The 13,265-nt window shown below is 41.4% G+C and overlaps 1 protein-coding gene across 1 annotated transcript in view; it reads right to left on the reverse strand.

Moving 5' to 3' along the window:
• TDRP (testis development related protein) overlaps positions 1-13,265 on the reverse strand; it is a 467,895-nt gene that overhangs the window by 343,074 nt on the left and 111,556 nt on the right. Inside the window, exon 2 of the mRNA XM_078647898.1 lies at positions 9,225-9,679. Coding sequence (XP_078504024.1) covers positions 9,225-9,314 — 90 coding nt within the window. The 5' untranslated portion in view covers positions 9,315-9,679. The remainder of the gene's footprint in view (positions 1-9,224; positions 9,680-13,265) is intronic.

Raw genomic sequence — 13,265 nt, forward strand, 5'->3', positions numbered from 1 at the left:
CCAAGACCAATTTTCATATGGTAGGTCTCTGTCTAGAGTGGCAGAGTCGTTTTAAAAAGAAATTGACTGGTATGCGGCCCGAGGCAATCGCCCACGGCTGAAATTAATTATAGCATTCCTTCCATCACTTTGTTGTTTGTGCAGAGACACTCTCGGTAACAGGAATGCCCAGACAAACGTCCCATGCTTCCTGTGCCACAGGAGTCGAGCTATTCCACACTGATGAGGCATAAGTAGGCCAAAACTGGTCTGTGTTACTATATGAAGGGAATGTGGCCTGGTTGTTCAGGTTAGATGGTTCCTATTGGAGCTGGACCAAAACTGTTTTGCATATGGTTGATCTCGGTCTAGAGCAGCAGAGTAGCTAAAACAATGTACTATAATGATGTCCCCAAGCCTTCACAAGTGGGCGATATTAATTCAAGCATTCCTTCAATTGCCCATGTTTGTGGCTAAAGTGGATTCATTGGCAAGAATTCTAATATCTAGTTACACATACATACAAATGGGAAACTTTGAGAGGAGTCAGAGAAATATGGCAGTTGAAAGGGGTAATGCGTATGTGTATGGCAACGAAATCTGTGAATTACAAAATGGCCCTGCTACCAAACTGAATCACGTTCTCTTACACAACTGTGTACAAAGCACTATTATAAGGTAAAGACACAGACAATTATGTTTTACGTCACAGCAGTTTCAGAACTTTAAATATAACCCTTTGACATATCATCTGCATTAAAATTTTGAAGGTCACAGTGCATTTCAAGAGAAAACATGTTTCTACAAAAGAAAATATGTGTTTACTGTTCTACAATTTAGTGTATTTATCCACAGGTTCTTAGAAAACTCATTTGAATTTTGTTATCAACAGTGTTATAGTTATTTAGGATTGTCTACACTCCTTTAATTGTTATGAAGCCATCCATTATGCACTCATCCATCAGATGAACGTTATAAAATTTAGGATATAGACTTTTTCAGTAAAATAATGAATAGGGAACAAAAATACGTTTGCCAAACGTCAATGTTCGTAGTCTCAAAATCCATTGCATATTTTTCTGATGTTTTCATTTACACCTCAGTTTATAAAGTATGGACATACAAGTGGCAGCCGGTGCTTATAGCAGGTAGGGGGGCGGATGGCACACAAATGCACACACTGCCTCGGAGGTTCCAGGAGGATTAGGCCAGCTGCCTTTCCTCATTGGGAGACTTTAGGTCAGCTAATGAGGGGAGGCAGCAGTCCCTACTCGTCACAGAGTGGGAGGGGGTCATTGTGTGAGAAGGGGTCAGTGATTGACACTGCGCTGGACAGTTCAGGGCTTAAAAATGAAGCGCCGAGGTAATCACCGACTGTCCCCCTCGTCACGAGGGGGGGAGGCCTTGAGGTGCTTTGCCAGCCTGAAGATGTCAAGCTCAGAGGAGCTGTTACGTCTTCAGCCTGGCAAAGTTCCGCTCAGGCAGCCAGGAGCAGCGCATTTAGCAGGTCTAGCTCCTCACTGCCTTCCCTGAAAATAAAGACTGTCTGTCACACTGAACTTTTGTTGTGACTTTCTATCTATCATCATACTTACCATCTTCATCATCTGTAACTGGATTAAAAGAAATCACCTTGTTGTAACTTACTACCTGGCTACATCTGGACTTTTTTTACCCACAACACCTTTGCTCAGCCTGACAGACTCTTCTTTTTGGGCAAAAGTTGAGGGGGCCCATTAGATCAGGCCGCAGCTGCATATAACACAATTCTAACAAGCTGCCATCCCTGCAGAAAACACAGTTTATTAATTAAAAAAGTGAGTTCATGGATCACTAGGCCTTTAAGTAGAACCTATATTTAAATTGCCAATCAACACCTGGGAAAATAGTCATGCACTCCCTGGTCACAAGTAAGCTGGACTACAGGGACAACCTCTCTGCCAGGATCAACAAAACGCTTGAGAAGGTTGCAGACCATTCAGAATTCGGCATCCAGAATCACTCTCAAACTTCCATGCCGCACTCACATCACACCACTCCTAAACGAGCTCCCCTAGCTCACCCTATACAAAACAAGCACAACTCGCACTCCTCAGTCACACTTTCAAGGCACTACATAACACTGGCCCAGCATGACAAAAGAATTGCGTCTGTTTTCGCAAACTTCCAAAACACCTCAACTCGTCCAGATTCTTACTTGGACATCGCACACATATGGAAAACCAGATCAAGTGGTCGAGCCTTCCCCTACATCGCTCCTAAAGTGTGGAGCAACGTGTCGCTACACATAAGAGCCCCCTTCATGATTCTTGAATTTTGCAAGAAGCTTAAGGTCTGGCTTTTCCAGTAGTCCCAGTTGGTCCTAAATTTGGCTAGATTAATACCCGCCTAACGCGAGCATATCCTCTAGTGTGATAACGCACTCTACAAATATGCATAACATTTAAACAGGACATTAGTATGATCCCAATAACATAACCTAACACAAAGCTCGAGCTTTCATTAAATTACGTTGTTACAGTCTGGATTAAGACAAAATATTTACATCAGAGAGGATTCTATCGAGCTATATACCCATGGCTCTAGAAGTTGTTCTTTGTGTGACAGGTAATGGTCAGCAATGAGTATTCACATATAGTGAAGCAGCAGTGATTGTCCATGGCCTTTCAGAGCAATGGTTGATTTTTGCACATAAAGTAGGCAGCTGTGGATATTCTGGGGAAGGGAGATAGAGTAATCATAGACTAGAGAGGCAACCTCAGTTATCCGTGGGACTAAATTAAAATGTTCATAAGTTTATAGTCAGTTATTGTGACCAAAAGGGTGAGAGAAGCAGACAGTCATCCACAGATGGGTGGGGAGTTGTGAGTATCCACATGGCAGAACAGTTATTCGTGGAGCTTGGGAGCTATGGTTATCTAGATCGGTTGAGAGACAGTTGTAGCTATCCAAATGTGAGCCATAGCTAACAGCAGGGCTGTTGAGCAGCCATGAGTTAAAGCGAAGTTTGCATACAAATATTAGTAGAGTTACAAACAAGAGCACCAACAGAAGTGGGATTGGGTTGCATCCCAGCTCAGCCCATACTATCAAACATCTTACTATCAGTGCTGGAACGCTCTTACAACATTGGTTCTCAAAGGACATAACATAGCATACAATAGAACAGAAAACACGTGGCTAACGCTCACAACACTAATTTGGATGTGTGCTTATGCAGACCAGTAAACTATGGCTAGGGGTGTCCTGAGCTCATCTGACTGATGCCAAAAGCTTAAGTGTTCCGAGTCTACACAGACTGATACTTTAAGGCACCGTGTGAGGAGTGTAATGTATTTTTCCACAAAAAGTTACGACGGCTACCTGGGTACTTATTGATGGTGTTTGACTGAAGAGACAGTTTAGGCCACCAGAAGTGATGTTTTGTTCTTATGGTGTGGCTGTTGTATTTGGTCTCATATAATGGTATGAGTAATCCAAGTCGTAAAGATTGAGACTTTTGTGGTGCAGCAGACCATTTTAAGTTAAAGTTGTGTAGCATGCACTTGACAAAAGGTGTTTTTGCTTGTTACTTGGCATGTTGTGCAACATTCTTTTGCAGTGTTGATTGTTTATTTTTTCCTCATACTTCATGCACTGGGTTTTAAGATTGCGTTACTAATGTGTATGTGTTGTTAGCCCGAATGCTGAGTTTTGTGTGTCTTTTGCCCTTTGTTAAGTAGGAAAGGAGTGTTGTGCCCATGGTGTGTGATGGGTGTTACTACCAGCTATGTCGGTGATTGATACTACCAGCTATGTCAAAGCTTTTCAAAACCTACTTTTATAAATGTGAATGAATATAGCATATACTTGAATGCCCTAATGGTCATAGTAACGGAACAGTTTAGGAACTGGGTGAACAATGATTATTCTTCTCAAAAGTGAAAACCGCGATTATTTTTGCACAGCGCAAGAGCAATGGTCTTGTTTAATATTGCCATGCCACCGTTCAGGGTTTGTTTTGGTAAGATTTAGGGCAAGCGTGGGAACTTCGACAGGGTCTGAAAACACACATAAGCTATTGCTACACTGGGAGGGTTTAAGGTATTCCAGAATAGAAAGGCGCACTACCTAGTAACCGCACGGTATCGTGTTGTAGAGTGTCAGACTCCAGGCAAGGAGGCGGGCGGTAATCCCTCGTAACCGCTCAGAGGTGGATTACACATCCACACTAATTTGTACAAAATCAACAAAAACCCCTGCTCTAGGAAAATATCATACAGGCTCGGTGAGTCCTGGTTATGGTGCAGTAGTGTATTGCGCACATCAATAGTGTTTCAGAGTCAACAGAAAGAAAGTTCAATGAGGTAGAATCCTTGTTATGGAAAACAAATTTATTGTTCCTCTTGTTCTGGCCAACACGTGTTTCATCGCAGGGAAACAGACTGCGAATCTTCAGGGCTGGGTATAGATACAAAAGATGCATTTGTATGGTTGATTTGACATGAGTAAAAACGTGGTAGGTGACCCTTGGTGGTATAAAACGGGCATGCCATAGGGTGACATTGTGTCATACATGTGTGACTTGATATCTATGTTACTCGTGACTGTGAAAGGTGGTAATCTTTTTATCGTGGGTATACAGATTGTGTGGATGTGACTTTAGCAATCTAAAGTTATTAGCATCCTTAAAAGCAAACACATTGACCAGTGTGCGTGGATAATATTTCAAATAAGACGACATGGGAAAGAACATGAAAAGTGGTGAATAACGAGTGAAAAAGTGTCCGTGCTTGTTGGCGGGTACATGCCCCATTGTGACTTGTAGTGACTTTTTAGTGTCTCAATTATATCAATTATATTTAAAAAGAAGGCTTTTTAGCAAAATACATTGACAATTCCATATAGTACGCTAGGCAGGAGCGAATAGTGCTGTTATATGTGCAAAAAGAGATGTTTTTAGCCTGTTTATTCTTAGTTAATGGATTTTGTCGGTTTGCACGATGATAAATACAAATTGATAGAGCCCTAGTGCTCATTCCCATGTAATCGGTACTCCAAGTATTATTATATTATTATTAGACAAGATCGTTTTGTACGCCACTGGTTAATGTGAGCGCCAACTTGGAAAAGGAGGATATCTATTCAAGAGGGTGTGCTTGGAGAAAGTACTTGTATATTTCAACTCCGAACACCAAACATAAAATAAAATAACTTGTGTTCGTCCAGGACACGCATTTTATGTTATCACAGTAATTGGAGTGTGGGATATATTTATTGTGAGGCTAAATTTAATTTTAGTCCCAAAACAGTATCTAAGCATAGGTGTGCAACTCACCCTTTTGAGAGAAAAGTCGGAAGTAGTGATGTGGCAACGAGTATTGTTAATGCGCTAGGAAGCGTAGTCAGGTGGTTCCTACAGGTAAACATAGTATTGTATCAAAAAAGGTGATGAAACGAGACAGTGATATATATCGTATCACGTAAAACCATTACGGGAGCTAGTACTACATCGAAACAAACCATCGATATATAATCATACCTTAATAAGGTTATAGGAAAACCATGGCCGGGAGGAGAAGAGATTAAAGCTGTTACGCTCGAAATCGGGTAATCAGGCGGGTACACCTGTAGAGTAAATAATGAAAAACCAAGAGTGGTGTAATCTTCTCTCATTATAATTCGGTTTGTTTTGGAGAAGGGAAAAGGTTGGTATGCAAGGCGAGATGATTTACCTGAAAAGATTTGTTCCCCCTCCTGTGGTTCCCGGTGCCGTTGTTCGAAAACGGTCACCTGACAGGAAGTGGGGGTGTCTATTTAAGCCTTACTTCCGATATTTGCTCTGTCAGTCCTAAAAAAACTAGAGCGGTAACGTCTCGTTTAGTAAGTCGAAACGTTGGCCGTATTTAGAAAAAATACTACATTCTAATATCGGGTTGGGTGAATCAATGGAAAAAGATGGTTACAGGTAGAAATCTCAGAATTGGCGTTCTGATAAATGGAGTGAAATATGCGAAAACCCAAGAATCAGTTGGTATTCCGATTTAGCAGAATGAGTTAAAACGGAAGCTAAAAATCAAAAGCGTATTCGCATAATTAGGAGTTAACCCGGTTGATGTCCGGTTGGATGAGAGTATTAAGAGCGAAAATTGCACTAATTATACTGATTCTTGGTTCTGATGATGGTAGTGTTTAGTGTTGTTTGGTGTGACACTAAGCAGACGATTTAACAGCAAAGTACATATTTATAAAACAAAGTAATCCAGTGAGTACATACAGTTACGTAATTTCTAACAAACAGCAAAAAGAAAGGCGTGTGAGACCACATATTAAGCAGATATGTTGTGGTATAATCATAAACATAGGTCTTATTCAGAAAATTTATACCCCTATTGTAATGTGGAATTGGGTTTAAAGATATGTTCTGATTCTTTGTGAGGACTAGTTTTGATTTGATTTAGTTCCCTAAGAAGTATTGCATCTCAGGGTCGTAGTTTAAGCCGAGTTCAATACTGCGAAGACGCATGATCCAGGTCGCTTCTTTGCGTCTCAAGGTTAGCTCTCGGTTGCCACCTCTTATGTGAGTGGGTACTGTTTCAATGCCATAGAAACTGATGCGGAAAGATAGAAGATTTCCGCATCAGTTTCTATGGCATTGAAACAGTACCCACTCACATAAGAGGTGGCCTGGATCATGCGTCTTCGCAGTATTGAACTCGGCTTAAACTACGACCCTGAGATGCAATACTTCTTAGGGAACTAAATCAAATCAAAACTAGTCCTCACAAAGAATCAGAACATATCTTTAAACCCAATTCCACATTACAATAGGGGTATAAATTTTCTGAATAAGACCTATGTTTATGATTATACCACAACATATCTGCTTAATATGTGGTCTCACACGCCTTTCTTTTTGCTGTTTGTTAGAAATTACGTAACTGTATGTACTCACTGGATTACTTTGTTTTATAAATATGTACTTTGCTGTTAAATCGTCTGCTTAGTGTCACACCAAACAACACTAAACACTACCATCATCAGAACCAAGAATCAGTATAATTAGTGCAATTTTCGCTCTTAATACTCTCATCCAACCGGACATCAACCGGGTTAACTCCTAATTATGCGAATACGCTTTTGATTTTTAGCTTCCGTTTTAACTCATTCTGCTAAATCGGAATACCAACTGATTCTTGGGTTTTCGCATATTTCACTCCATTTATCAGAACGTCAATTCTGAGATTTCTACCTGTAACCATCTTTTTCCATTGATTCACCCAACCCGATATTAGAATGTAGTATTTTTTCTAAATACGGCCAACGTTTCGACTTACTAAACGAGACGTTACCGCTCTAGTTTTTTTAGGACTGACAGAGCAAATATCGGAAGTAAGGCTTAAATAGACACCCCCACTTCCTGTCAGGTGACCGTTTTCGAACAACGGCACCGGGAACCACAGGAGGGGGAACGAATCTTTTCAGGTAAATCATCTCGCCTTGCATACCAACCTTTTCCCTTCTCCAAAACAAACCGAATTATAATGAGAGAAGATTACACCACTCTTGGTTTTTCATTATTTACTCTACAGGTGTACCCGCCTGATTACCCGATTTCGAGCGTAACAGCTTTAATCTCTTCTCCTCCCGGCCATGGTTTTCCTATAACCTTATTAAGGTATGATTATATATCGATGGTTTGTTTCGATGTAGTACTAGCTCCCGTAATGGTTTTACGTGATACGATATATATCACTGTCTCGTTTCATCACCTTTTTTGATACAATACTATGTTTACCTGTAGGAACCACCTGACTACGCTTCCTAGCGCATTAACAATACTCGTTGCCACATCACTACTTCCGACTTTTCTCTCAAAAGGGTGAGTTGCACACCTATGCTTAGATACTGTTTTGGGACTAAAATTAAATTTAGCCTCACAATAAATATATCCCACACTCCAATTACTGTGATAACATAAAATGCGTGTCCTGGACGAACACAAGTTATTTTATTTTATGTTTGGTGTTCGGAGTTGAAATATACAAGTACTTTCTCCAAGCACACCCTCTTGAATAGATATCCTCCTTTTCCAAGTTGGCGCTCACATTAACCAGTGGCGTACAAAACGATCTTGTCTAATAATAATATAATAATACTTGGAGTACCGATTACATGGGAATGAGCACTAGGGCTCTATCAATTTGTATTTATCATCGTGCAAACCGACAAAATCCATTAACTAAGAATAAACAGGCTAAAAACATCTCTTTTTGCACATATAACAGCACTATTCGCTCCTGCCTAGCGTACTATATGGAATTGTCAATGTATTTTGCTAAAAAGCCTTCTTTTTAAATATAATTGATATAATTGAGACACTAAAAAGTCACTACAAGTCACAATGGGGCATGTACCCGCCAACAAGCACGGACACTTTTTCACTCGTTATTCACCACTTTTCATGTTCTTTCCCATGTCGTCTTATTTGAAATATTATCCACGCACACTGGTCAATGTGTTTGCTTTTAAGGATGCTAATAACTTTAGATTGCTAAAGTCACATCCACACAATCTGTATACCCACGATAAAAAGATTACCACCTTTCACAGTCACGAGTAACATAGATATCAAGTCACACATGTATGACACAATGTCACCCTATGGCATGCCCGTTTTATACCACCAAGGGTCACCTACCACGTTTTTACTCATGTCAAATCAACCATACAAATGCATCTTTTGTATCTATACCCAGCCCTGAAGATTCGCAGTCTGTTTCCCTGCGATGAAACACGTGTTGGCCAGAACAAGAGGAACAATAAATTTGTTTTCCATAACAAGGATTCTACCTCATTGAACTTTCTTTCTGTTGACTCTGAAACACTATTGATGTGCGCAATACACTACTGCACCATAACCAGGACTCACCGAGCCTGTATGATATTTTCCTAGAGCAGGGGTTTTTGTTGATTCTGAAAACACACATGCCACTGTTTGGGGGTATGAGTTTTGTGACAGAAAAACGTAATAGCTGTATTTGGCCATTTGCCGGCACGGATATTGAAGTGCGAGAAAGTTTGAGATGGGGGTTGAACAAAGGAACAAAAAAAAAAAAAGAACTCTTAGGTGCCCCAAACTCTTGAGAGTTGGCATGCATATATTGGGGTTACATGAAAACACTGTCAGAAAGACGTCCTGGGCATTTATAATGTAGACATGTGACACGGTGCATTAATACCACCAGACAGGCGCCAGCACTTACCTGCGGGGTGAGGAGTGCAGGCTCCGGTTGCGGGCTCTCTTCGTCCGGTGTATCTTCTATTAACACACGGCTCTTGTTCAGTTTCCACATTCTGGGCGGAGAGAAGGAGGGGTAGGCAGATAGCAGCCCCGGGATTCGCTCAGGATTGTGGTGACTTTCTTGTGGCAAATACAGCTAAACGGTTTCCGCGGGTGGAAAACGGTCCGCTGACCTTTCTCAGTATCAGGCACCGCCCCCTGAACTGGAGACAAGCAGCCCTCCTCTTCCCCAGTCACCCCCTGTTCCGGTCGTGCTTCTGTGGATGGCTTCTCACAAAGGTATCAAGTGAAATCGGTGCGACGTGTGGCAGCTAGCGACGGGACTCCTCGCGTTTCGATTCGAGTACAGCTCCTCGGCGGCAGCGGGCAGCTCTGCCAGATGGAAGGAAATGCGGAGCAGCTGTCTTGGGAGGAGACCTGCAAAAGAGGGAGGAGGGAAGAGCAGAGGATAATAATCAGCCAGGCATCAACGAGGTCAGCAGACGGACGAGCACGCTGGGAAAGTAACATAGCGGTTTAGTTTCGTACAGTTCATATGCACCCCAGCATTTCCCGATTTAATCCAGATACTCTCCATTTCCATGGCTTGCTCACGCTTAAACATCCTCCACATCAATAAAATGGATTGGAAATTAAATCCCACTTTTTTTCCTAACTCGCGCATTCCTAGTTGTTGGAGTGTATTAGGATGGTGTAACTCCCACCAAGAATACGCTGTGTCAGTGAGTGAAAGGCCTCAGCTAACGAGACGTCTCATTCTCGCTGAGGGGAGAAGGGGGAGGGGCGGCCCCGTTGCCCAGCACACCCTTCACCTGGGTGTTTCTCGTGCATCAGTGGGCACCAGTTGCAAACTCACCACCATTTTGGTTTTTGGAAGCCGCCATTGACCTTAGCAGGTTGCCCAGGTAACCAGAAAGGGCGTCTGGTCTCCCACTGCCTGCCTTCCTCCCCTCCCAACAAGCAGCTCACCGGAGCACGAGCGCCAACTAAGCCCGTAAGCAAAACTCAGTGTGCAGGCACCCTGCACTTTTAATGACTGACTCCTTAGTTCAGAGGAATGCGCGCCCGTTATGTGAGGATTAGGAAGTGTAGGGGCACGTCGACCCCGGGGCTACTGCTATTTTCTAGAAAGTGGTATTTAACAGCCGTTTTCAACATTATCTTGTTTGTTTGTTTAATTTTCGTCCCGTCATTCGCATCTGCTTTTGATTTTTAGAAATTGTCTGCAGAATAAAAACAGTTGCTTATAGGGGCTTCCAGACAGCCATCTTCATCCTTTGGTGTTGTATTGTGTAATTCATATTTTAAATCTGCTAGCTTTAGAATGTGGTGATGGGTTAGCCCACTTCAGCTATCGGTTAATGTGACTGTGAGCGAAGGCATTCTGCACACCCATACACTAAGTGGCTGCCTTCAGGGCCAGGGCCTACAATGGCAATGTGTGCTTTTTGAGAACCAAAACATATTTTTGCCTTTAGCTATTTTATTTACATTGGTGACGTGCTTGACGAGGTTTGCAAAAACGTGAACTTTTGCAACAAGCATTGGAAATGCAATACGTCTCGCAATAACGCGAGTCTGAACTATTAGCATTGTAAATGATAATGCCCTTTATTTTTGCGTTCTGGTTTTTGGAACATAAATAAAAGGCTTTGTCATTTACAAGGCCTATAGCTTAAATTTGCGTTAAAACGAGACCTATTGCATTGCAAATGCTTGTTCTGTTCTTTAGTTCAGACTGCTCGGTTTGATGTTAGAAGTTGATTTAAAAAAAATAAATGATGGCTTAATTGTGTCTGTTTCTCAGTCTACTGTGCCTGTGGTGATTTCAGTGTGTGTGGTGTGATTGGACTGGCGGTTTGATGAGACGTTTCAGAGTTGTAAGACTATTTTGTTCAGTTAAGCATTTTAATGTTGCCTAGTGACATGAAAGATTGAAATGGTTCCTAGAGAAATTTCAAACTATGCAATCAAAATTGGAGCACAAACCTCTTAGCGGTGTATTATTTTGAACATAGTTGGATTGGCATACAAAGAATGACTCTGGCCTCTGGTATTTGATTATATGTGCATTGAACTGTGTGATGAAATAGTTGGTTTTGTCATGCAGGTCAATCTGTTTACATTTTTTACTTGTTTATATAGTAAACTAAATACGTGTTCTAAAAAAACAAATCTTCTGGTCGTGACGTGCGATCATTGGAGGGGGTGCAAGGGATGAGGGAACACGGCCTGGGGGAAGCTGGCTGGGGAGGGGGAGGAGAAATGCAAGGAAGTTAGGGGAGGAGAAGCCGAGAAGCAGCAGAGCGCACGCTGGGCGAAGCCCTTTGATGTGCTGTGCGGCAAATGGAGGGAGGCTGATGCGCGTTCATGTTTGAACACGTGGTTCACATGAACTGCATGAAAACGCCAGCAAAAAGCTGGTGGTTTCATGAGCATTTTGAGCACTTGAATTCTCGTTCCTCAATGCGCTTGCGCGCATTTAAGGTCACGAGACCTAAAAACCATGACATAACAAGTATTAACAAAGCTATAAGACTGCGGGAGGGGGCATTGCCAGACCTACAGGCTTTGCCAATGCTGGTTTTATTACAATTTGTAATAGCCTCTGATTGGTCTACGATTAACTTTGCTACTGATGCTACATTTCGACAGGGATTGTGGATGGAACTGTTGTGAATACATTTGCATACCTATAAACTAACCCTCATTTCGAGACTGTCACCTTCCTTGATCTCATCCCATTACAAACAAGCAATATTCGGCCCAAAGACTTCAATTAAATTATTTGATTCAAAACCTTGGTCACCAGCCAAAAAATGCTTCAACGCCATTGACTCACCCTTAAAAAGCAATAAATATTACCCTCCTACATGACCCAAAAGTTTGAGAATAAGAGCCTGAATACGAGTGGCTCTTAATATTCCGACCCATGCGTAAAGTTGTGTTTACTCAAGGGTCCGAATAACTACTTTGAAGGTATTTAACGCATACGATAATTATCAGATGCGTTAAATACCTCAACTTCCTTGCATTTCAACAGGTTAAACCTGCTGAAATGTAACAGGGGAAAAATATGGTATTTACAGTAACATGCAGATTTTGGTACATTAAATACTAAAATCTGCATGTTATTCCCAATGAACATGTAATCGGTGTTATTTATCGCACTAGATAAATAACCTACTTTATGGTATCGTTATTTATCAGGTGCGATACATAACGTATTCACTCGTAATCAGGCCCTAAGTGTTTATGCAGGTCTCAAACCAATGAAATGCATAAAATGAAGCAGTATATGATGACTTGTTTTTTCTTTTTTCAATCCATAAGTTATCTCTTTACCCGGACTCATTTGGAGGGTCTCACCCACTTTGGAATCATTTTCATCCTCTGGCATTTCTTGATTGGGGCCAAACCTTCCCACCCCCTTCTAAATAAACGGTTCTCCTCCATTAACTTCGTTGTATATATAATGGAGGTGCTATTATCCAGCCACTAAGACACCTTTGAAAGTTAAAAGAAACAAAATCACTTGAATGTCAAGCTTTGTGCCTGTTTCCCTTATGTGTTCTTCAAATCCTACAGGATTGTCAAAAAACAATATTTTACCTAAACACCAGTTAACACGTTGGGAAATTCAACAAACACTGGCAATTCCTCCTCCTCAAAATATACATTCAAGACAGCAAATCAAAGACAAAATGGCTTCAGAAGAATTGTAGAGCAGCCTCAACTATTCTAAGCGAACAGTTGATGAATTGCTATGTTTTAAAAAAAGGATTTGTAATCAGAATATTATAGAAGTTCTTGTTGCTGCTTTTTCAGAATCTGAAATCATGTTTCGGTTACTTACCAGTAATCTTCATTACTCCAAATCCAGGTCTTCCTCGCCACACTATTTACGCAATGAGCTTTAGTTTCCCTACAGAAACTCCCCAGTAAAAAAAGTTTGCATACTAGCCTTCTAACCCTCCAATATGGCATACTTCCCCCTCCCCCT

This window comes from Lissotriton helveticus, chromosome 6, assembly GCF_964261635.1.
Source record: "Lissotriton helveticus chromosome 6, aLisHel1.1, whole genome shotgun sequence".
Lineage (NCBI taxonomy): Eukaryota > Metazoa > Chordata > Amphibia > Caudata > Salamandridae > Lissotriton > Lissotriton helveticus.